This window comes from Mya arenaria, chromosome 10, assembly GCF_026914265.1.
Source record: "Mya arenaria isolate MELC-2E11 chromosome 10, ASM2691426v1".
NCBI classification, from domain to species: Eukaryota; Metazoa; Mollusca; class Bivalvia; order Myida; family Myidae; genus Mya; species Mya arenaria.
This window is the reverse complement of record NC_069131.1, coordinates 53337981-53365051: the sequence shown is the minus strand read 5'-3', so window position 1 is coordinate 53365051 and position 27071 is coordinate 53337981. Positions and strand designations below refer to the sequence as shown.

Below are 27071 nucleotides of genomic sequence, written 5' to 3'. Positions count from 1 at the left end.
TGTTTGCGGGTTTGTAGCTTGTATCTCTTGTCCAGAGTCGCCTGGACCCTCGCATTGTGCCTCATAATAAACTTCAGAATTTTGACAACTGAGCTTGTCCATGTTTCATATTCGCCATTGTACTCAATTCGCCATTGTACAATTGTAATGTGTGGCGAATGTATTCTTGTAATTGCTTCTTATTCGTTCATAGGTATGTGAAATGCTTAACGACGTAAGGGGTTCTAAGATCCTATAACTCGTCCAAGTTAACTTTTTATTTCAATATCGGAGACAAAAAGTAACAAAATGCGCCAAAAATGCACCATTTCGGACTAGAAATTGTTAAAATTATCTTGGGGAGTACCCCCAAACACCCCTTTCAACACCTTAAACCAAAAACAAATTGGTTCTGAGGGAGGGGCACATGTCAAAAAAGTTGCGCCCATAAGTTATGCCCCCTCTAAAGACAGAATCTGGATCCACCCCCGATGATATTGCCTGATTCATCAGCCCGGTGAAAATTTAAAGTGTGACTTCTGACTCCCTCAGAACCAATTTCTGTCTGGTTTAAGGTGTTGGCGGGGTGGGGTGGGGGAACCTCCCACATGCATAGATTTCTATACATGACAGCCAGGCGTACATATTTTCTTACGAATGATAGCACTATGCTCATACTTGGATTTTGTTTGATGGCCTTAGAAATTTCAAAACATGCATGTTATCCATCGAAAATTAGCCAAAATCTTACCGCCTAGCAGACAACACATTTCAAATTCAAGCCGAGACGCAGATTAGAATTGGATATGTGTCTAACTCAGTACCGAATAAAAACATCTAGGAAAAAAATAATCAGCAGAAAATAGCATCTAGATTCTAGCAGTATTAAATTTTGGCTGCTCCTGCAAGAAAACTGTTGACTGCTTCTGTAGCAAAAGTCGCGAGAGTGCTCTCCCGTGGATAAGAAGAGTACCAGCGTTTGGTTTCCATTCCCGTTTAATATTGCTGTCGCAGGATACCAATATTTGCTGTTTCCATTTTAAACCCATTCGTTTAGTTGCGATCGTCAAGATGCATTGTCTATATGCTTATTGGTAAATGCACACTGCTGTTTGTTGATGTATAATTAAGTTAGCTTTGAATGGTCTTATTACATTTTATAACTATTATTAGTAATAACATTTGAAGTGTAATTGTACTCTTGTATTTTAATATAATTATTATAGTACACAATAAAATGAAAGTAAAAACTAATATCTGTAATTTATCGTTTACACGTAGACACTAAACAACAAAGTGAAGTAAACTGAAAGTTGTACACATAGACACATGCGGTAGTCCATTACAAACACGAACGAAGCAAGTGCATGAAGGCACTTACGACTTAAACGAATGCACTAGCAATTTCAATAGAGATATGTCAAAAAGCAGCATGCATTAACCGGCGGATTTTCCCTTCCATAGTTCACGACCGTATTACATAGGCTTTTTACATATACGTTTAAATTGTACCGTTTACTCAAATTTTCTTATATTTTTTAATTCAAGAGTAGAAAGTGTTTTGTTCAGTATATATTCTTCAATATGGGAACATCGGTCGGTCTTAAAAAAGGAAAATACTATTTTAAAAAAAATCAAGAAAAATAACAATTCCTAATTTTACTTTTATGTTAAAATACATAAAAAAAACTAAAATGCTTCTGTAGTACCGGCCAAGAATACTTATACATGTACATGTACAGGCTTGATACAGGCGTCAATTTCCTATCGTAAATATTCATAAATGAGAATATAAGTAAACAAGTAATTGTTTTTTTATTGTAAAATGTGTATACAAAGATAAAAAATACAAATAAGCGGACAGATAACTAACGTCCTTATGGGCCTAGAGGTTACCATTTAAAAAAGTTTACAATATTTCAGCTTAAAGTGCATTTAACATATATAAAATATCGCGGATTGTAACCAACGTAAGTGTTGAAATGAGATATATGATTTTTGCATAAACACATGACATTAATATGGAACAGATTATAGAACATACGTTATATGTTTGAACTATTGATAAATAACGTTTGTTTTTTTTCTAATTAACATATAATGATAATGATACCAATGTGATTAAATTGGTTTCTACATAATTACAATTGATCTAATAACACTTAAACGTGTAATATACAGGACAATATGCCCTTTACGCCAGACCTTTATTTAAAAAGGACAATTATGAAAGTACTGAAAAGTATGATATGATATGACATTTGAATAATATTTGAAGCTAAAAATAAGAAGATATTTTTGGCTTTAAAAGCCTCCGTATTGTAAAACACATAGTAAAAAAAACATTTCACACAATTAACATACATGGAAAACATCTATTGAAGATTCAATGTTATAAGTTTTGTTTATTTCCCCTGATATTTAGCCACGTCGCACTTCTCAGTGAGGAGGGGAGTGTGTAGGCTTTGTGATACATCTCGCTCTCTCTGACGTCATTCGGGCCCCAATACTCACTCGGTTGGAGACTTTTCCGTAATCGCTGAAATTGATGTATTAATCATAAACATGTTTAAATGGATAAAAACTATCTATCACCATAGAAAGAATAGGGCCGACCAAACAAGCAAAACGAGTAAGAGTATTGGTCTCCTGTCATTAAAATTGAATACCCAAAAGACATAAATGACACACAATTACAATATAAACTGTCATGATATTAAGCATAACAATTTAATTTTAAACAACATTACTTTTATTTCATTGTAAGATATTTATTACAAATGTGCCTTTGACTACCCATGAACTGGTGTAAACTGTCATTAAACATTTAGCTTTACAATTAGTAGATACAAACAGCATATTTTTCATTATTTAAATAGTTGTTACGAATGTGTGTATGCCTACCTCGAAGATGGTGCCTTCTAGGTTCCAGAGTGTATGGATACAGGAAAAAACCATTGCAATAATAGGTACCATCGCAACAAACATGAACGCAGTTACAGAACCCGAACTGTACACATACCAGCCACCGTATGTCGGAGTAGAATACTGGACAAGCAAAATTATGAACGCAACCTGCAATGTGAAGGTCATTGGTGAACAAATTGTTTCGGTAACAACTAAACAAACATGCATTCTTTTTTATCGTTCAATTATGCAACCAATCCTTATATTTACATGCTTTGGGTTGTAATAATTTTCGCGTTTATCCAGGAAATTGTGCAGATTTGATTTTAATTTGTGTTTCACATATGCATTAACTAGGGCTTTCTTGCGAAACTCCACCGAAAGTAGACTGGTTTATGCCTGAACGCAAATTGATCGTACTGAAAAACAAGTACAAATGAAAATTCATCGAATGTGGCACTATCCCATTGCATGTTTGATTTAATTATGTTGGTTCGAAATATTGTGTTTAACTTTACATTGATAGTTTTCAAGCAGTAAATATAATTAAATTGAATGTGTTGTGCAACAAGTAGACTAAGAACCGACTGTTACTGGTGAACTTGAGTAAATGGAAATCTAAATTTTATTTGAATTGAAATATGACATATATTACTTCAATTTTATTAACAACGTGGTTGACATTCATAAATCAGATGGTTCATTCCTCTTATCATTTAGAGTCATGGGAAGGTATAAAAATAGCTTTAACGTTAAGCAATGTAAGAAACATAGCTAGCATGTGTGCCAGTTTTCGGTACAAATACTCTAACATAAAGCATTTACTTTTGTTGTTGTTTAGGTAGCATAAGGAATTTGGATAAGCTATAATCAAGCGTGATTTGCTGTTGAAAATACTTACAATTACAAAGAACGGTATAACGATTGTCCACATCACACGAAGCGCAACAGAGACCTCTCGACCTGTCATCAACATTATATCGTTGGCAAACCGGTCCGTACCTGAAAGGAAATTTGTAAATGTGATTCCAAACGATTTTCGGTCTAATGTATTTATATGTGAAAAGACCTAATACATTGTAATAGCAAATTGCTTTTCAAATTGACTACATAGTTTCGCGTCACAAATGCTTAATATGCGTAAAATGTGGTATTACTAATAATAAGCGTATGACAAGTTAAATGAAATACTTTATATCATTTTGAATGAAATACCCTTACGGCAGTGTAGTTAAACAGAAAACTTACCATATACCCAACAAACAGCTACGATTTCAAGAATTGATCCCACAAACAATGCAAACGCCGCAAAATACCAGTCAGCAAGATGGAATGCGTAAATTCCACCCTAAAGAATAAGAATAAGAAAAGTGAGTGTCGTTGTTTTTGCTGTTGTTGTTGTTGTGGTGGTTGTTGTTGTTTTTGTCCTAGTTTTCCCTTTTTTAAGCTCTATTATATGTTGGACTTTCAAGTACGTGTTTCAAACCGGTATCATTCAATTGTTAACAGTTTTTAAAATCATGATTAAACGAAGCACCTTATCTTGTGCATCAATACAGACAAACCATATGCAGTGTTACTTCCCTTACAGTACTGTAATTACTGCTACCATGCAAATCACATGACCATAGATACTAAAGATAAATCATAAAGGTAAAGTTTTCCTGTTATATTTAATTTGAAATATTTGTTTGTATTGATCTCAAATCACGTTAAATAATTGAAATTTATTAAAAGCTATTCATTATCAATAAAGAGAGAAAAAAGACACATTTAAAAACAATGTATATAGTTGTAATCTAGCTAGTCTCGCTCATGGGGGTAGAAATCTGTTTTGCTTGCCAGGGGAGATCACTGCGTTGGATATTGTAATTCAGAATAGTTCCTCATTTTTAACGTTCAATATGATCTTTGCTTCAACTTACGTTCATGGTCAATGGCAATCCAGACAGGAAGTACAATAAGCCAGTCACTATGTTTACTAGAACTCGTCGTTTGACCAGTTGCCGTGGGAAGGTGTCAATAAGGAAACTGGTTATCGTTTCGAACATGCCAAACTGTAAACGACAAGGAACATTATTAATAGGATAGTAAGTATAATACTTGTTTATATCAGGTGGAACAAACACACAAATTAATCATTGATAATGTACTTATACGTCGGCAAAATGCTATTTTTCTAAATTTACAAGTATAGTCCACTTAATCCTATTACACGTGTTAATTGTGTTAAATTCAAATAGCGCCTATAAAAATCAAGCAATCTTAAACCCAAAAACCTTTATAAGAGGTACACTTGACACATCTGTAAAATTAAAAAAAAGATTATTCTGTAACAGGCAACATTTTTTTTATAAAACTGCTACTACACAGTGTCGATGACCTAAAACACAAGAAACAGTGTCAAATGTTCTTTTTGCTAAGGAGTTCATCGATAGGTAAATGTAAAAGGTTCTAAATGATGTTCATAAAGACGCAGATACAACCTTTTCGCTTTCACTTTGGAAACTATAATTGCATACAATTTGTACAAGCAGAGACCTACCAGGCTGTCAAACACGACTGTGACCAGCATGAGGAAGAATAGAACAGACCACAACTGGGGCAATGGCATCGTGCTGAGGATGGTCGGGAAGGCAACAAAGGCTATACCAGGACCTAGGACAGAAATCAAATACACGGCTAATCGGAATGGTTTAGCAAACAACAATACACTAACGCACTTGATGAAGTCCTGCATTCTACTTGGTTTACGCCAATTAATAAGTGACAGTGAAACACGCAGATTAGGCATATATACCGTCGAAAATTTGGAATAGAGCGTACAAGAGGACGAGACAAAATCTTTAAATTCCTACCTGATTGCGATGCAGTCTTCTGAACTGTCATTCCGGACTGCTTAGCCATAACCCCAAGCATGGTGAAAACAACTAGACCATTATAAAAAGACGTAAATCCAGCTGCTATTACACAAAGTGTCGATGACCTAAAACACAAGAAGGTAGATCGTGTACACGTTTTAAATTCGGCAAAGTGTACGGCCGTGATTCGGTTATGACAAAATTATATTTTCTTCCCAAATATTTTGCCATATTTGTTCTGAACTTTGTTAAATTAACAACGTTGTTAGCGCCATCGTTTATATCTTTTATTTCTTTATTTCTCTAGAGAATTTGTGATCTGCAGTATTTTTAACAGGACTGGAAAAAAACATCTCCAGTTGTACGTTCTTTGTTTAAATGTATGCGCATATCATCCAATATTTCACCTTTTGGGAATTCACCCAAGAACAATTTAACAATATCATATTGATATCACTCACGTAACACATTCCTTAATAAATTTTTATTCTTATGTTGGCTTTATTTAAACATTTAAGGATTGATTCTATTTTTTGTGCGTTTATGCAGTATGAACGCTCGGCCGCGATTTTGCATATGCATAAACCGCGTTAGCGGTTTTTGGAAATATGCAAAATCGCGGCCGAGCGTCCATACTGCATGAACGCACAAAAAAATAAGAATCAATACTTATATTTACATTTTCCCATTTTACTTGGCAATTTTTTAGACCTAATAATGTTTGAGAATAAGCCTTTAATTACAACAAAGGGGAACAAAACTTGAAGAGCGAATGTAAATAGTAAGAGCACTTGTCGCCCTTGGTGTTTTAGCTGGGCGATCTTTGTATCCTCTGCATAATAAAAAGTCCATAAGTAATTTGCAGAAAGAATTAAGAATCAACGATTTTTTAATCATTTAATAGTTTTTGTTAAATACGTGGAGGTAGTTATAATTGTTGTAATATGTTCATTTTAATCAAGAGAACTTTCGATACATTTTAACTCATGTTTTACATATGCATGACCCATGTGAGAGGGCATAAAAATGTGGTTATGGTGATTTAATGGATAACTTCAAGTTCAAGGTAATTATAGCGTCATAATTTCATTTTTTTGTTGTCTTTTAACTTTCGCAAAGATATTTAAGTGTTGTGTCGTGCTAGTCTTCTCGAATTGTCAATATTAAGACGTTTGTTCGAACTCACGAAAATACATGACACTTGGGCAGTCTCATTTCATGTATTTAAATGTAGACGAAGATATCGCCTAATTCTAACGAAGAAAGATAATCATTGTCTGAATCCGATAATGTATCATACATTTGTCCTAGAAAGAAACCGCCGAACTTAGAATCATCAGCCATGCTTGTTTAGAAGTTGTTGCAGACGAACCGTAGTAAAAAAACGTGTCAATTTTAATTTGTTTTTATTATTTGTTCAATGAGTGTTTTTTTGTTATCAAATGCAAAATAAAGCATTTTCCAAATTATATTTCTTCGTAAAACATCAAAAGAAACATGTAAACAAGCCGGCATTCAACAGAACATGTGCCCTGCTATATTTAGCAATAAAGTAGATCATAGTAAGATCACTACGCGCAGTGATTCACCAGCGCCCAATCAGAGCGTTGCTTTGTTGCGAAACTCCGCCTACAAAGGTCAAGAAAGGTCGACCGGTTCATGCAAAAAGAACTCAATTTTAATCGTTCAGAAAATCAAGAACGGATGTAAAATGATCCGCAAAACACAAATGAATACAGAAATATACGAAATAACAAATCAGCACAGTCGTAATACTTGAAAACAAGTTAAAATAACGCGATCCATACCAAAACGATTTTTGATGGAAGCGGTTATAGCTAGCCATGGTTATGACACCTCCCCATGATGGTCCTAACGAATAGAAGACCTGTAGGGCAGCCTCAAGCCAAACCTGAAATGGGATTCATTTATCCTCCTAGTTTACTTCAAACTGTTTGCTTAGATTGTATTAGTACAACCTTGTATTTAAGGTAAGTTTTGTTTGCGACTGTGTGGCGTTTGAGCAGCCAAAATCATGATGGACACATTTGCCACTTTCTTCTACTTATTAATACGCTATTATCATGGTACTATAAAATTGCATCTTTGCAAAAATAGTTTATCAATATATATAACAGAAGTCCAATATCGACATTAAATCATTTGTTATTTAAGGAATGAATTGCGGGGTTGCAGCTCAATTGCGTTCATATCCGCGATAATGACATCAACCCCGCAATTCATTCCTTATATTTACACCAATAGTTCATTATTTAATTCAAGAATTGTTAAAAAAAAGACTTCATTTCATTTAGGAAAACTTTCCAGTAATCCTTTCTTACCCATTCTGTAAATAGAACAACGCGAATGTAACCGTAAACATTTTTTAGAAATGACGTCACAATAACGCGGGAAAAGATCAACCACTTGAAATCACTTTTAAACGTAAAATTTAAACACTTATGGCAACAATACATTTAAAATATAATAAATTAACACTTTCTAAAATGTTGATTTATATTTTACGGGACCTGCTGACACAATACAAACAATAACAAGATCAATAGTTTTCATGTATATTGTTATGCGATGAAATGCGATCCAAACATATCTGAAGATGTTGCGTTCATCGACTGATAAACGCAATTGCCAAAAGGCAGTTCATTTAAGGAATGGAAATTGAGGTGTAAATATAACAGGGTTACGGCCAGTTTGGCCTTAAAACAGGTCGAATGCAATACAGGAATTGACGTCATGAAACAAAAATGACGTCAACGTCACATTTTAAATTAGAAAAATTCAATTCATGAAAACATTGTAGGATACACTTATCTAAAAAGACATGCCGGATATGCCATTACGTCAAGAACAAATATCTCGTTACCAACTATTTACAAACCTGATACGACAAATTACGCAATACTGTTTAATAGTACTTTTGGTCTCACCTGTGGAAAGGGATACAAAGACTTCAAAGTAATTATTAAGAAAATCGACCTTTAAGTTTCGCTTATGAAAATTCATACATCGTTCTTGTATTTTATGTTATATGCAGTTAAGTACGGAGATAATTCAATAAATATCATCTTTAAAGAGAAGTTTTAGATGTTGCTTTTTTTTTCAATTCCCAGCGTGTGCCTGTAAAACATGGTTTGAGACTTTACAGTAACGCCAGTTATTTTGATAAGTTAATTGGTGTAACATAACCTGTGATCAGGTTCATAGTTATTTCCCTTTTTGCTGATTTTGCCATTGATATTTGTTTTCTTTATTAATCAGTTTAAATGTGAGTTTGTATCGATTCTAATTTACTGGCTTGACTTTCCTTCGTTTGCACCTGCGACTTCACCGACAAGACATCTTAAAAGGTTTGTTGCAGCACATATCCATTGATTTTGGAAGTTAAACAACATTCTAAGAATGTACGCACATGAATGAGTATTTGTAGAACATGATGTTTCCGTACAATGTTCATATTTCAGACAGATCAGTAATCATTGCTTTGTAAACATAATTGTAAGCTGTGAAAAAATATATTCTTTATATAAAAAAAATGAAGAAATATTGTACAAATATTTTCGAAATAGTGTTTGTCATTATATTTTTATATGAGCTGATTAGATCCTAGCTAGGGACATCAATTTTACCACTGAGCTACTTTTCAGCTGGGACAGTACATGAAACTGTTTTAATTTTTATCATACACTATAAATCTCAGATGTTCAAACACATGTTTTCGCTGTATACAACGTTTAAAACAAACATATACACGTATGTATAAACATTTATGTATACAAGTAAAAATGCAAATGTAATGTATTTAATCTATTTTGTCCATTTTGTGTACGGCAGTAGTTTGGCAGAGTAGTTGACAAATTCAATATATTTCGATATGTGTCATGTTATTATATAGATACATTACGTTGACGTTAGTACCTGTAAAACAGCACTTTTAGTACGATATTATTGGTGGTGTATTATAGTTTTGTAAAGAAAACACCCTGCATTCTATTGATATAATTTAATGTCAAAATTAAGTTTTCCTATACTACATTATGGCAGAAATAAGAAGTTGCGCATTGTTAAGCGTGACTTGTCTGGTATTTGGAATTTCTTACGGATTTTTCCAGAACATCCATGGGAAAATATTCAAGGGAAATGCCTATCCTGTGTGCAAAAAAGTTCGAACTCGACTCAGATCAAAATGAATATAAATATCATATTAAGTCATAGTTCAATCTTCCTACTGACTACTTTAACGTTTGGGTGTCGTAATCACCAAGTAGCTTTTCTCAAACACTTATCAATAAAAGTTTGGATATTACAGAAAATACCTTAAACGTCAGAAGTTTTGAAAAATCCGGAGTGACGTAAGTTTTAATCCCGTCCGCGGCCCCTTCCATCGTTAACCCTTTGATAAAGATGATCGTCAGGAAGAGGTATGGGGCGGTTGCTGTTATATACACGACCTGGAGAAATTAACATTTTTTTTTTATAATGTAGATCATCATGGGTGTATTGGCAAGGGATATCTCGTTATCATTTAAAAAAACGACGTAAACCACTGGCGCGTGGAGACAACTTACAATGGATTATAAAAGGGTATTTAATTGTAACATTTGATTTCATTTGAAGAAGAGTTGTCTCCCCTGCCTCATGCATATTCATTAAAACTAGATTTTGTCAGTCAAGTTTCTGATCTTTGTGATTTATTTTTAATGTAAAGTGACATTACTCAGCTATTATTAGAGACAGCGTTCTGGGCCCTGCTGTACATGCGTGTACTCCTTTTTTAATTAATATATTGAAAGGTTTAAGAGTAATGGGCAATGTTCAAGTGTTTGCACATCGACGACAAGGCCGACGACACATACCAACGCTATGACAATACTTCGACTCTGTCTTCGAAACACAGACAATTTTGAAGGTAGGAAGTCTAGTTTAATTCACTTGACTTAAATTATCAAAACAGAAAAAGTATATGATATATGTACAGATTAAATGTTTATAAGCCTTTATAAACGGGTTGTTCAATTATTACCTACGTGACCACAAATTCCCCAATTTATATGGCTATTTTTTCATCAATACACAAACAAATGTTCGTTTTGATTATCAGTCAAAATAGTTTAACATATGTGCAATAAAGTTAATGCGTTTCTTCTGGTGATCTGTCAAGACTTAAACATGAAAAGAATGATCATAGTATTCCCGGTTTATTAAGACAATTTAGTAAATTAATAATGAAAAACTGTCGACGCCAAGAAGCCAAAGTTTAATTCCACAGATTCAAAAAAAGAACGTCAAAAGCCGATTTCGCTTGACTGGATATTCTCATTGTTATTGAATAACAATGTAAGTTGTGCTGTTTTTTTTTCAAATCAGACTTTTGATGATTGTTTCAAATCAAATAAGTATAGGACTATAGTGTTAAATCATTTAATAATTACAATGAAAAGAAAGTGTTCATATTCTTGTTTGTGGCGAAAGATTTTCATGAAATAGGGGAGGCTACTATTTGCTTAATGTGAAAAAGGAGAGGCTATTATTAGCTTTACGTGAAATAGGGGAGGCTACTATAAGATTACGTGAAAAGGTGGAGGCTAGTATTAAGTTTATGTGAAATAAGGGAGGCTACTATTAGCTTAACATCGTTTTCCGTTTAAGTTCCCAAAACAAGTGAATTATTGGTATTGCCTACAGTTTTAACGAGAAATTTTTTTTTTTTACATGAGATGGCATTGTTGCGTCTTTAAAGAGAAACAGAATGGGCGATGGCATTGTGGCGCTTTCATAAAAAACAGAATGGGCGATGGCATTGTGGCGCCTTTGATGGGAAACAGAATGAGCGATGGAATTGTGGCGCTTTTAATGAGAAACAGAATAGGCGATGGCATTGTGGCGCCTTTAATGGGAAACAGAATGAGCGATGGCATTGTGGCGATTATAATGAGAAACAGAATGGGCGTTGCATTGTGGCGCTTTAAATAAGAAACAGAATTAATGATTGCATTGTCACGCTTTTTATGAGAAACAGAATGGGTGATTGCATTGTGGCGCTTTAAATGAGAAACAGACTTAATGATTGCATTGTCACGCTTTTAATGAGAAACAGAATGGGTGATTGCATAGTTGCGTTTTTAATGAGAAACAGAATAGGCGTTGGCATTGTGGCGCTTTTAATAAGAAACAGAAAAGGCGATAGCATTGTGGCGCTTTAAAAGAGAAACAGAATGGGCGATGGCATTGTTGCTTCTTTAATGAGAAACAGAAAAGGTGATGACATTGTGGCGCTCTAAAAGAGAAACAGAATGGGCGATGGTATTGTTGCGTCTTTAAAGAGAAACAGAATGGGCGATGGCATTGTGGCGCTTTCATTAAGAAACAGAATGGGCGATGGCATTGTGGCGCCTTTGATGGGAAACAGAACGAGCGATGGAATTGTGGCGCTTTTAATGAGAAACAGAATAGGCGATGGCATTGTGGCGCCTTTGATGGGAAACAGAATGGGCGTTGCATTGTGGCGCTTTAAATGAGAAACAGAATTAATGATTGCATTGTCACGCTTTTTATGAGAAACAGAATGGGTGATTGCATTGTGGCGCTTTAAATGAGAAACAGTATTAATGATTGCATTGTCACGCTTTTAATGAGAAACATAATGGGTGATTGCAAAGTTGCGTTTTAAATGAGAAACAGAATAGGCGATGGCATTGTTGCGTCTTTAATGAGGAACAGAAAAGGTGATAACATTGTGGCGCTCTAGAAGAGAGAAACAGAATGGGCAATGGTATTGTTGCGTCTTTAAAGAGAAACAGAATTGGCGATGGCATTGTGGCACTTTCATTAAGAAACAGAATGGGCAATGGTATTGTTGCGTCTTTAACGAGAAACAGAATGGGCGATGGCATTGTGGCACTTTCATTAAGAAACAGAATGGGCGATGGCATTGTGGCGCCCTTGATGAGAAACAGATTGAGCGATGGCATTGTGGCGCTTTTATTGAGAAACAGAATAGGCGATGGCTGTGTGGCGCCTTTGATGGGAAACAGAACGAGCGATGGCATTGTGGTGATTTTAATGAGAAACAGAATGAGCGATGGCAATGTGATGCTTTTAATGAGAAAAAGAATGGGCGATGGCATTGTGGCGACTTTGATGGAGAACAGAATGTGCGATGGCATTGTGGCGCCTTTGATGGGAAACAGAATGAGCGATGGCATTGTGGTGCTTTAATCAAAAATAGAATAGGCGATGACATGTGGCGCTTTTAATGAGAACCAGAATAGGCGATGGTATTGTTGCGATTTTATTGAGAAACAGAAAAGGCGATGGCATTGTGACACTTTTAATTAGAAACAGAACGAGCGATGGCATTGTGGTGCTTTTAATGAGAAACAGAACGAGCGATGGCATTGTGGTGTTTTTAATGGGAAACAGAATAGGCGATGGCATTGTGGCGCTTTTAATGAGAACAGAACGAGCGATGGCATTGTGGTGCTTTTAATGAGAAACAGAATAGGCGATGGCATTGTGACGCTTTTAATTAGAAACAGAACGAGCGATGGCATTGTGGTGCTTTTAATGAGACACAGAACGATCGATGGCATTGTGGTGCTTTTAATGAGAAACAGAACGAGCGATGTCATTGTGATGCTTTTAATGGGAAACAGAATAGGCGATTGCATTGTGGCGCTTTTAATGAGAAACAGAACGAGCGATGGCATTGTGGTGCTTTTAATGAGAAACAGAATAGGCGATGGCATTGTGGCGCTTTTAATCAGAAACAGAATAGGCGATGACATGTGGCGCTTTTAATGAGAACCAGAATAGGCGATGGTATTGTAGCGATTTTAATGAGAAACAGAAAAGGCGGTGGCATTGTGACCGTTTTAATCAGAAACAGAATAGGCGATGACATGTGGCGCTTTTAATGAGAACCAGAATAGGCGATAGTATTGTGGAGATTTTAATGAGAAACAGAATCGACGATGGAATTGTGACGCTCTGTGTAATTAAGACATCACTGCTTAGTTTTAATACGGAATAAGCCTTAAAGGTACACCATCTAGACAGATGCATTTAAGAAACGTATTTGTTTAAATGCATTAAAACAGTAGAAATATAAGCGGTATTTTGGTGTGTGTTTTTTCTGAGTAATATGTGTGGCCCATTTTTAAAAGCCAATATTTAATGTCCACAAACCATGTTTTGATTTTGTTTTGATCATTGAAGTCAATTAATTCATTAAAATGAATACGTTTCGTTGTGTATCTATCTAATCTTTGGACCTTCAACGAGGTCAATTAACTATATGCATTGTTACTTTCTATAAGTGAAAACCATGTTGGGTTTACTTGTATCATTATTTCAAATTAAATGCGTTGGTATTATAAGAAGTAGGACATCATTTGAATTATGTGGGAAAGTTTTATAATTAATTATGATACTTTATTATTATGATAAATTTATTGTGTGAACTACGTTTCATTTTCCATTGCCCAATCCACCATTTTTATCTTCTTTTTTGTTTTTGATATACAAATGTACGTATGTCATTGAAATTAGAGTGAAGTTAAGTCTCTGTCATACACACACTCACTCTACGTTTCTATGCCGTGCGATATTAGAACGACTTCAAGTGGATACTTAAGATGCATAGTTGCGTGGTAGGTATTGTACGACTGTTGCTGGTAAATATGTCAAGGCTGTTACAGTCAAATCGTAAGAAAGCAGTATAGTCGTAAAATCAGATGACCCCAAACTTATACAAAATTCATACGCTTTTTGTAAATCAGTCATGGAGCATCGAAGGGCATTACATAACTGGTCTGACATTGAAAATTAACCAGACTTTGTTTGAACATATATGAAGGTTTAGGACAAAGGCATTCGTAACTCCTCGGCCATTTTTATCGAACACAACCTCGGATGTTTGCCGGTACATCAGTTTAAGTAGTTCGTAAATTTGTAATTATATAATTTATTAAATGAAGTGTTTTAGCTTGTATTTATTGATCTATGTTTGAATTGATTGCCAGTGAAGTGTTTTATTGCAAACATATTTAGATTCCCAAGAGTTAAGTCATTAAATTTAATTGCTAAATTAAATTACTACGCGATCTACTTGCAGCGGACTTAAACATACCGATTTCTGAGTATGTAAACGGTCCAAATACATCCGAGGTTAGTTTTCGATAATAATAGCCGAGGAGTTCCGAATGGGACAAAGGTCTACGACATAATTTTCCGTCGCTTAACACACACTTCTGTTCTTTTTACGCATTTTCCCATTTCTATGTCGTAGACCTCAGTGTGTGTATACCACGTAATAAATTACGTCATTTACGCTACGTCGGAAGGCAACATTTTGCCTAAAATGAAGACTTAAATCAAAGATAACTTTTCTCTTTTTACACCATTTTAAATGAAACAAAGGGCAGTCTATGCCGCTTAAAAAGCCCCGCCTTCGTTTTATTACCGGAGTTTGATAAGATGATTAGTTTCATCAAACACTTCAACAAACCTGTTGCCAAAAATGTTTTGACAGTGCTCCGTCAGATGGCCGTATTATGAAAGGTTTGTCGAAGTGTTTTAATAAACTAAACTCTCAATCAAACTCTGGTTATAGACCGAATGCGGGGCTCCGTAAGTGGCGTAGACTGCGCTATGATTCATTAAAAATGGTGAAGAAATAATGAAGTTATCTTGGTTTAAAGTCTTCATTAGAAGACGTAGCATTTATGACGCAATTTACCACTTTATACACTCACTGGACCTGTTTGCTTACAAATAGGGTCAACGTTGCAGATAGCGTAGTCTAACATGGACCTCAAAGCAACATGATAAATGAACCGGTATTTTATTAAAGTCATGAAGAAATGTATGGTAATCAGTACTTGTGAATCGCCCTTGATACGGAATAAAACATCTAACAAAAGGTTAAATGTGAAGGTTTAAAATGATACACCTTGAACGTCAGATATTAAACCTCGGTATACCGCGAAGTGAATACAATGAATGAATTATCCCTAATTTATTCACAGTGGATGTTTCACGTATTCATATTTAAGTAAATAGGACTCCTAAAAGGATAATGTTTTTTGTACATGATATTAATCATTTCTGTCATTTGAGGTTAACATTTAAAGATACAATAATTAATTATACATACGTCTAAATAAGGTCAAATAGAAGTGATACTTTGTATACATACGTCTTAAATAAGGTCATATAGAAGTGATACTTCGTTTATGGTCCTGTTCTCTTACGAGGCAAAAAAAAGAGGAACAGAAACAACAATATCCAGAAAATAAACATAAATTGGTTATAGTGACGCTTCTAGTATGACACAACCTATTGCACATATAAGCGCAATATTAGCATCATTATGTTGTTATTCAAAATGTGATCCATGCAAAAATAATATAATTGTTAATCAATATAAATTAAACATAAAAAATAATTGCTATGTTAATATCTAAAGTGCTTTAAACACATATTTGTATCTTAATGATGGATGGCTTATCCAAATGCGCAGACACATATTTGCATCCTATTGATGGCTGGAATACGTAAAGGATACATTTATTGTATTCTACTCGACATTGATGGGTTTTTTTCCTCTCTTTGTTCTTGCCTCTTAGGAGGAGATGACCAATAAAACAATACGGCCGGTGTAGAGACAACGGGGTGGTCGGGAAAAAGAAAACAAACACTTTTTTGTGTTACGCCTTATACCTTTCCAAGGATTTTTATATCATTTTCCCGCTTAAAACAGTCGCCATTTTGTCTGAATGAATTAACCCGTCTTTCCCGTGCAAGAAACTTCCAAACACTAATCTCAAAGGCGAAAATAGATAACGGTCAGGGAAAAGTCTGTTGGCAATAGAAAAAAATAAGTCCGATGCAAAGACTACGGAAAGATCGGGCAACCGAAAACATACAAAATAAATGTATACCTTTCCAAGCGTTTTGACACCCTTGATCACAGCAAGAACAGTGAAAACCCAGGCTATCAGCAGACAAATGACCAAATGAGGCTGCATGCTTCCCATCTCTTCAAATCCAGAAGACCGACCAATGGCATTGAATCTGGAAAAAAGTTGTGTAGTAGAACTGTTACTTGTGCTTTCACAGATACTAGTTCAAGGGGCGGATCCATGAATAAACACTTAGCATTGCTTTGAATAATGTTTTAACAACAGATGTAGTTAAATTGTTCATGACGTTACAGCGTACTTAACTATATGAATACATTTTCATCATGCAATATGCGCTAATTTTATTTTATAGTACTTTAAACATGTTTCCATTTGTGACGTCATAGCGTGTTCAAGTGCGGGGCAGAATGGCTAAATGACATAAGCTTGTAACGCTACATGATTTTTGAGAAAATGAAGCCAGACATTTTGCGTTCTTGATGATAAACTTTAATCTTTCTTCTTTTTGTCGCTTTTCTCCTTTTGTGTCAAAACTTTGCATTCGGTTCACCTCGGCCGTTTTCCAACGAAAACAACCTCGGATGAATATGGATGGTTCTAAATCTAAGCAATTGATTAAACTGAGAGTAGATTGCGTAACAAATTAAATTAAGCAATTTAACCAAATGACTTAACTATTGTGATTATTTATGCAATCGTACACTTAACTAGCATCCAATAATTATTTAGTAACACGAAATGCACGTTAAAACACCACAATAAAACAATTCCATTGTTTAAATGTCAATACATGTCCTTATATACTGGTATACATCCGAGGTTGTTTTCGATGTGTTCCTAATGAACGCCTAGTACACTCCGAAAAAATAGAACTGTCTGCTTAGAACTTTTGCAACCATCAAGCTCCACTGTCACAGATTGAACGTCTTGACAACTTTTTTTTTGTTTTTAGTCTTGGAACGAGCCAATTTTTAAGTTATATAGGACAAAAAATAGATCGCAGATTTTCTTATCTAATTTTAAAAACTGATGTTTTATGCATTTTCCTTAAACCGTTTGTAACGCTTTAAGCCATAAAGCATTAATTTTCGAACGGAATTCTGCGATCTGATCTTTTGTCAGCAATCTTTTATCATTGGTTTACAGATATTTACGCAAACAATTGCTCTTTCAAAGACAAATAATAATAAAAACTTGTAAAAACGATCAATCTGTGAGAGTGCAGCTTTGAGGAGGATGTACTTAAATATAAACGATATTGACATACTCCCAGAATTCAAAAGCCGACGAGCTGTTCATGGTTGAAGATACTGCAATTGACGTCATGTTGGATGTGATGTCACTTCCGTTTACATGTACATTCGCTATGTCATCGACCCACATATCCGATAAAGCTGTTAATAAGCAAATAATAATCAGTAAAATGCTACAGGTAGTAATGTTTCAATGCAAAAATATTATTATTATGAGTATTGTTATTCTGTTAATAAATAAATGTTGCAATATTCGAAAGAATTGCTAAACTGTTTACAACTCACGTGTGCAGTGAGGAGTGTTCCACTGGTTATTGCACGTTGTCCATGGTAACACGGGGAAGAAAGAGCTGTAGAGAAAGTAGCAGACCCAAGCTAGAACCATAATGACGTACCATAAAACTGTCAAGGAGAGCATTACTTGCAATACGCCTATCCCTGCAAAACGAAAGTGTGTTTTAACATATGTCTAGCATACGTATATCCCAAATTAGAAACGACGCTAGTTTCATGATGACACACCATAGCACAGTCAATAAGGTCAAAGCTTGCAGCACTTCAAGACAAAACAAGTATTTCGAAAAGGTTGTAGTGGCATACAACAACGCCGTCAATGAGAGCATTACTTGCACATTACACATTGCCCTGGAAGACAAATCATATGTTTCGAGGATAGTACGGGCAATCTTGTCGAGTTTACCTATTTCCAAGATACAGGAGGTCCAACTTGTTTTGTGTTTGCGGAAACTTAAGTGAGGAAAATGTGTGATGCTGAATAAATGGCGTAGTTTGAAGGGATTTTGGTGTTTTGGGGAGGATATTTTTACCTGGTAAGTAAGTTATATCACTCGCGATATAAATACACCTACCCATATGTTTAACCAATGTTTATAATGGCCTTAACAAAATGTCATTGAGTGTATAGGCTGAACAATTGCTTGTTTACAAAGTAAAAATAGAAAATTGCGTTTAAGATTCGGCAAACACGTTGGACCCCCTGCAAGATAGCTTAATCAGTATTGGAAGCCGAAAAACACGTTGGAACCGGCATTTGGAGTTGTGTTTGATAGTTTCCAAATTTATCAGTAAGCAACATATGAATTGCCCGTATGATTGGCATAGTTGAATTTATTTATTTATATATGTATATAAAGAGGAGCAGAACTTCATCATTTAGCAAAATAGTCACAATCATCAATTCATGTATGTCAATAGGTTTGTTGAAATAAAGGTGTGTCTTGTTTCTGGTTTTTGGTTGTTTGCTTTTGTGTTCCATGTCTTTGGCCTTTACCCTTTGCCATTGAACGGGAATTATGTTTAAAATAACGGCTACTGCGCATGTTTCTGTAGTTTATCATATAAATATTGAAAACAAAAATCAGACTAATATTTGCTCTTTTTGCCAAAACGAAGCTATTTTTCCGATCAAAGGGCCCCGCAACCATTCCCTGTGACAACACACTGTCCAAATTATGAAATTTAACAAGTAAAAGGTATATAAAAAAAACATGAATACTTCTCACGCAGAATAAACGTTCTAAAAAACAGTCCTTCATTTAAACTTACGAAAAAATCCCCAGAATCGTTATGAATACCGCTTTCGTTTTACCTTTAAGCAATGGACAGCATTCGAATGCTAGTCCTGCACTCTTTCCTGTGAATTGTCCCAAGCAAACTTCGAGGTAGTAAAGGGGTCCACCGGCTGTGATCAGGAAGAAGAAAAATGGGATCAGGAAAGCCCCGCCACCATTGCGACTGTAATGAAATTGGTAAATGGATGGAATTTTGCAAATGGACTTGAAACGCAAAAAAAACAATCGTTCTTAAAAGTGCGCATGCTTTATTTAAAAACAAAAAAATCAATCCGTCGCCATGATGAAGATTAAACAACAAACACTTTGTAAGAACAAATCAAAATGCTCCTTTTTATTTGTAACCCGCACTTCTATTCGCCGACAGTAACAGTACGATACCTCATTTTGCAATGAAACCTAGACTGATGGCTGACTTGGGGTTCATTGTGAGAGCACTGCCCAGATTCATTTGTTTGAACAATGGCATGTTTGTTACGATAATTGCATTTTTATCAAACATTTGAAAAATATCAAAAAGGCTAAGAGATGTCATTTGGATACACAGGATATTTGCGGTTAAAATTTAGATAAATAAAGATGAATATTACTGTTATTTCTATGCTAAAGCAGTCAAATCATCTTGAAGTTCTAATATGATTTTGAATTCATATCATTTTTTTTTATAATTAATTGAAACTATTAAAAGAAATCATAGGATGCTTCCGTAGTATGGGCCCTGTTGTACTTCTAACATTCCTCTAACTGCATTACAGCTTGTTTACCAAGACCATTGTATTCTTGCTTATTGTCGAGTATACAACTGTATAAAATGTGAACTTTATTTTAATTTCTATTTATCATAATTGCTCATTTTTGATAACAATTACCAACTAATTTGTTATAATAACTTTCATTTTATTTTCTCTTATATGCGCCTGTGCTGGAATTCTTAAAATCTTACGTCATTTCCTTAGGTTAAGTACTTCACTGGTATTATATGATATAATAATTGATAATAGCTGAACTACTTTATTTAAATTCATTTTAATGTAAAACACATTCTTTTATGCTAAAAATGTCGATTTGCTCAAAACTTGACAGTAAACATTTAAGAAATCAACTTAAGAAATTGTTTAAGATGTTTAATGAATACAAGCTCAGTTTTTATTATCATACCCCTTATAAACTGGAAGTGTATAGAATTACGCTTTTTTCACCCACAGTTTAAGTAACACTTTACTCATAACTAAAACATAAAACCTTAAGTTCATAGCATCTGGGATTGTTATGCCCCAAGTATCACATATAGGTATCCGATCCACTCGTCCGTCCCGACGATTTCCAACCAATATCTGAAGAACGCCTAAGCTAAGAAACATCCTTTTGATTTTGAGGTCATTTGGTCAAAGGTCATCGCGTGGTGACCTTAAGGTAACCTTCAACTGTTAATCGGTTTCCGCTCAATATATGAAGAACACTATGGCCCAAGGCAAGTTGGTCATAACTAGCAGATTAACCCTATTGCTTTAGAAGTCAACGGGTCAAAGGTCTAGGTCGGAATGACCGTAAGCTGAAAATACACGTTTCCTGTCAATAATTGAAAACGCTTATGCCGTGGCCTGGAGACCTCGAACTTGGTAGAGGTCCCTTTAAAATGACCAGCACCCAAATTATTCTGACGTCAGTTGGACAAGAGTCAAGATCGTGATGACCTTCAGCTGAAAGTCTTAATTCGTTTAATAATGCGTGTATCCAGGTTCCTCACACTTGGTATGCTGGCGAACTGCATCTACTTCCTTTAAGTCATGTTTCAAAAACATTCGCGGCGTCTTTTGTGCTTTGCATAAAATTAGTCTTGTTATGATGATGAATTCTTCATAGACAATATAAGGTTGTATATAGCGTCCTTATATAAATTAACTTTCAGTGCTTTGATTTTATAAACAAATGCAGATTCGTGTTATCTTTAAAACCGTTTTTGGCTTGCTAGGAATGTTCCAGCGTGTGACGTCTCTTTCTTTTAAAAGTTTACTTAAGTAATCATTTGGCGGAAAATTTTAGCAAATATATGTCGTGTTTTTATTTTTGAATAGGTGTTCTTTGTTTGTTCCAAGTTTCAGTGCAACCATGTTTTTATTATGAAACTATATGATCACAAAGTTTTATACCTTTTATTTACTACAGCGGACGGTGTGTGGTGTTCCTATTTTCAAAAAATAACTGCATCGTATCTTTGGCATTAGGTAAAGCTTAGTCATGTAACATAAGATTTGGCCGAAAAGCTTAGTCACGTGATATAAGATTTGGCCGAAAAGCTTAGTCACGTGATATAAGATTTGGCCGAAAAGCTTAGTCACTTGATATAAGATTTGGCCGAAAAGCTTAGTCAGGTGACATAAGATTTGGCCGAAAAGCTTAGTCAGGTGACATAAGATTTGGCCGAAAAGCTTAGTCACGTGATATAAGATTTGGCCGGAAAGCTTAGTCGCGTTATTGAACATTAAACAATTTAAGGCGTTGATTTAATAAACTCTTCTCAAAACAGAGTTTGATCTTTGTTCAAATTTTAGGGAAGAATCGATTTCAACAAAACAAACTAAATGGTTGCCAAAATAAAAATATGCAAACAAGCACCTTTATCATTTAACTAAGAAACGTGGCGCATGTTATATAGTTAAATTGTTTGAGTGAATATGTCTAGTAAGCATATCTTTTTATTGCATCTAATGTTCTATTATTCTACATTTTATGCATGAAACTGTTATTAATCAGTTGTTGATAAAACATAAATACGGTGGCGATGTACTTTATTTAAGAGTACAATCTACATTTACAGCCAATTAAACTGCAATCATTTAGTACGACGCTTAATCATCAAAAAGTTCAACTTTCATTTTAAGTTTTGCGCCAACTGCCACTCATCTGCGTCAGATTTTGTGTTAACAATGTGTCATCTAATGAGCTTGTATTCCGGGTAAGTAAGATGACCTGAAGTAACATCTTAGTGCTTAAGAGGGGCTCGCTCGCTGCGCTCACTCCACTCATTCTTTATCATAAACATTTTAATTCATGTCATCTAACTATTACTCAGTCACATCTAACTTAAAGCTGCACTCTCATTGATTGAACGTTTTAACAACTGTTTTGTTTTTTGTCTTGGAACGAGCCAATTTTTGCAAAAATCCATGGAAACAAGTGATATAAGACTGCTGAAACAAATTGATTGCAGATTTTTATATTGAAGTTCAAAAAATAATGTTTTATGTAGTTTTCTTAAAGTAGCGGTTTAAGCTGTTAAACATTAATTTTCGAACGGAAATATGCAAATCTGCGATCTAATCTTTTGTCCGCAATCTTTTATCATTTGTTTGCAGATATTAACGCAAAAAATTGCTCTTTTCAAGACAAAAAATAAAAAAAGTTGTAAAAACGGTAAATCTGTGAGAGTGCAGCTTTAAAGTCTGTAGACAAGCGCCTTCTACATGTTACATGTACTATGAAGCTTGGCGTTTTTGATATGGCTATATATTTACACCTCAACTTCCATTCCTTAAAAGAGCTGCCTTTCGGCAATTGCGGTTATCATCCGATGAACGCAACATCTTCGGATATGTTCGGATCGCAATTCATCGCATAACAATATACATTTTTTTATCTTGTTATTGTTTGTTTTGTGTCAGCAGGACCCGTAAAATATAAATAAACTTTTTAGAAAGTGTTAATTTGTGATATATTAAATGTATTGTTTCCATAAGTATTCCAATTTTACGTTTAAAAGTAATTTCAAGTGGTTGATCTTTTCCTGCGTTATTGTGACGTCATTTGATAAAACCTTTCCGGTTACAGTCGGGTCGTTCTATTTACAGAATGGGTAAAAAAGGTTTTCTTAAATGAAATGAAATAAAAAAATTTATCGATTTTGAGTTAATTATGCACTAATGGTGTAAATATAAATAATGAATTGCGGGATTGATGTCATTATCGGGGATATGAACACAATTTGGCTGGTCAAAGTACGCGTGGAGTCCTCCGGACTCAACACACTTTGACCACCCCGTTCATACCCAGATAATGACATCAATCCCGCAATTCAAATATTCAATTCAATGTGTTGAGTGGGCATTAATTATTGCTATTATATTTTGTTACCCGACTTTTGAAGCATGGTATTGCATATGACGAATTGTTGATAAAATACAAATACGGTTGCAATGCAATTAATTTCAGTCACATTTAAATGTATGGTGCAACTTCACACATGCTGTATTTATGATTAGATCTCTTAAATACGATTTTGCTCTACATACTTAAAAGCAACAACAGTATATCTATATGACAGATATTTATATAAACACTTATGACATTTTTGTTTCAAGTCCCACAAGTGGTGCTCCAAGTCCCACAAGTGGTGCTCCTAAGTATCTTAGTTCTGGAATCTCGAATAATAGCCCGCACCAATTAGTATATAATATTATTGTTTTAACATATTTCATTTTGTTTTTCCTCCTAGTTTGTACTATGATACTTATTATTAGACTAAATGACGACATAGCTTCAATCTTAATGCTTAATATTACTACAATGAAATCATAGGTTTCACTATCACCAAAATGAAACTATAGCTTCAATCTAAGTGTTCAATATCACCAAAATGAACCTATAGCTTCAATCTAAGTGTTCACTATCACCCAAATGAAACTATAGCTTCAATCTAAGTGTTCATTATCACCAAAATTAAACTATAGCTTCAATCTAAGTGTTCATTATCACCAAAATGAAACTATAGCTTCAATCTAAGTGTTCATTATCACCAAAATGAAACTATAGCTTCAATCTAAGTGTTCAATATCACCAAAATGAAACTCTAGCTTCAATCTAAGTGTTCAATATCACCAAAATGAAACTCTAGCTTCAATCTAAGTGTTCAATATCACCCAAATGAAACTCTAGCTTCAATCTAAGTGTTCACTATCACCCAAATGAAACTCTAGCATCAATCTTAGTGTTCACTATCACCACAATGAAACTATAGCTTCAATCTTAAGTGTTCACTATCACCACAATGAAACTATAGCTTCAATCTAAGTGTTCACTATCACCACAATGAAACTATAGCTTCAATCTAAGTGATCAATATCACCCAAATGAAACTATAGCTTCAAACTAAGTGATCAATATCACCCAAATGAAACTATAGCTTCAATCTTAGTGTACAATATCATCAGAATGAAACTATCGATACAATCTTAGTGTTCAATATCACCAGAATGAAACCATCGATACAATCTTAGTGTTCAATATCACCAGAATGAAACTATAGCTTCATCTTAGTGTTCAATATCACCAGAATGAAACTATAGATACAATCTTAGTGTTCAATATCACCAGAATGAAACTACAGATACAATCTTGGTGTTCAATATCACCAGAATGAAACTATAGATGCAATCTTAGTGTTCAATATCACCAGAATGAAACTATAGATGCAATCTTAGTGTTCAATATCACCAGAATGAAACTATAGATACAATATTAGTGTTCAATATCACCAGAATGAAACTATAGCTTCAAACTTAGTGTTCAATATCACCACAGTGAAACTATAGATACAATCTTAGTGTTCAATATCACCACAATGAAACTATAGCTTCAAACTTAATGTTCAAGCAAACGGAGTTTGACTGTACATCATTAGCAACATGTCTTGGTGTAATAAGGAGTTATGAAAATAAATACGATATGATTTTTAAAAGAATTCACACATAAGTATATACATTTGCTAAACTTCTATTGATACCAAATCCATTTGCAAAAGATGTATGTTTATTCTTTTAAAATACCATTCCAAAAAACTAAATAAACAGGAATATCGAAACATTTCACTTTTCAGCCTTGCCCACCAACTTTTGGCACTGAGGAAAGTCCTTAAAGCTGCACTCTCACAAATGAATCATTTTTACAACTTTTTTTTACTTAAAAAGAGCAAATGTCAAATAAAACATCAATTTTTGAACTTGAATATAAAAATCTTCGATCTAAGTTTTTGTCAGCAGTCTAATTTAACTTGTTTCCATGGATTTTCGCAAAAATTGGCTCGTCCCAAGTCATAAAATAAAAAAAAGTTGTCAAAACGTTCAGTCTGTGAGAGTGCAGCTTTAACATATCACCTAGAGTAACTAGTCACATATATTAGCGTTATTACTTTTGCGGCCTTTCACCTTTAATTATGACATATTGATATTAATGGCCTTAAGTGTTGTGTCGTTTATTTCGGCTAGCCGTTTCATCAAAAATGACAAGAGTGCTCACGTACCTTGAAGTTGGAAGTGCACATTGGAAAAAACCCAGGCAAGAATTCGCTGACATTCGAAACACCTCGGTCATTTTCCATCGAAAACAACCTCGGATGTATACATAAGACTGTTTACAATGTCAAAATATTTGCATAAATTAACTATGCTGCAAGAAGATCGCGTAGTAATTTCAAATTAGTAGTTAAACTGAATTACTTTACTCGTAGGAATTTTAATAAGTTATGCAATACTATTCTTCAATGTCAATCAATTCTAATTTAGTACTACAAAATACAGGTTTAAACAGTGCAATTAATTGACATATTTTATTCAGATTTGTACGAACTATTTCTACTTCTTTTATGTACCGGCATACATCCGAGGTTTGTTTTTTATTTGGAAAATGGCCGAGGTGTTCCAAATGATTCGCTGTATTCTCTTTGTTTCACCCTTGTTTCACAATTATGTTTACATTTTGTAAGTTAATAGGTGATGTAGAAGCCAATTGTATAAAATGTTGATAAGTTGTTTTCTGGTGGTTCGTAGCGTATTATCAATCTCACTGTTTCAACCTGTGAAAATATCAGTTTGATATATTTCACTGTTTTGACAATTAAGCCCGCTCTCACTTCATTTTATATCCCTTTAAGACATATAATAAAAAAGAAACTTGTTTATTTTTTTTAATGTAAGATCGGAAAATAATTCACCCTCAAATATAATAAAAAAGAAACTTGTTTATTTTTTTTAATGTAAGATCGGAAAATAATTCACCCTCAAAGTAACTCATGGCTACGCTACTCGTAAAGTAACGCTTTTGGTGCCTAATCGGTGAAATATATTTCGATCTTACACTGAAACGAACAAATAATCTCTATATTCTACATGCATAAATACCTGCATATTATCGGGAACCTCCAAACACTTCCTATTCCGACAGTGTAACCACAAATAGCGAGAAAGAACTCCAGTTTGTTCGCCCATAGCCCCCTCTCAATGTTTCCAACTTCTATCTTTACATCAGCTTCTTGGGAACCCGTATCCGATGTCGACGCCGACGACGATGCTTTGGAGTCCCGTTGAAGAAGCGTTGTTTGGTCCTTGCTTCCTTTACAGCATTTATCCGCTTTGGTGTTATTCAAGAATGCTAGTTCTTCACTTTCCCCTTCCATTTTCACGTATAATGCACAGCAATCTATCTTCGTTTATAACATGTCCGCTCTACAAAGCTTTGTCCTGAATTAAGAAGTAAATTGCATAG

General features: G+C 34.5%; 1 protein-coding gene across 1 annotated transcript; it reads right to left on the bottom strand.

The window, feature by feature from the left end:
- Positions 1 to 1623: 1623 nt before the first annotated feature.
- Positions 1624 to 27071, bottom strand: LOC128205097 (sodium- and chloride-dependent betaine transporter-like). The gene is made up of 14 exons (XM_052906523.1): positions 26708 to 27071; positions 19553 to 19698; positions 18229 to 18381; positions 17958 to 18084; positions 16709 to 16841; positions 10082 to 10216; positions 7556 to 7659; positions 5745 to 5872; positions 5432 to 5544; positions 4812 to 4943; positions 4135 to 4234; positions 3788 to 3888; positions 2884 to 3054; positions 1624 to 2518 (listed from the first exon to the last, which is right to left on the bottom strand). Exons 1-14 carry the CDS (start codon positions 26980 to 26982, stop codon positions 2372 to 2374), a joined length of 1965 nt encoding a protein of 654 aa, XP_052762483.1. The 5' UTR covers positions 26983 to 27071; the 3' UTR covers positions 1624 to 2371.

Excerpts from the sequence above, each read along its gene's own strand:
- LOC128205097 (XM_052906523.1), bottom strand. The coding sequence starts at position 26,982 with ATGGAAGGGGAAAGTGAAGAACTAGCATTCTTGAATAACACCAAAGCG. Across the intron at positions 5,545-5,744 it reads GAAGACTGCATCGCAATCAG|GTCCTGGTATAGCCTTTGTT; the intron begins GTAGGAATTTAA and ends TTTCTGTCCTAG. Across the intron at positions 2,519-2,883 it reads TAGAAGGCACCATCTTCGAG|CGATTACGGAAAAGTCTCCA; the intron begins GTAGGCATACAC and ends CATCAATTTCAG.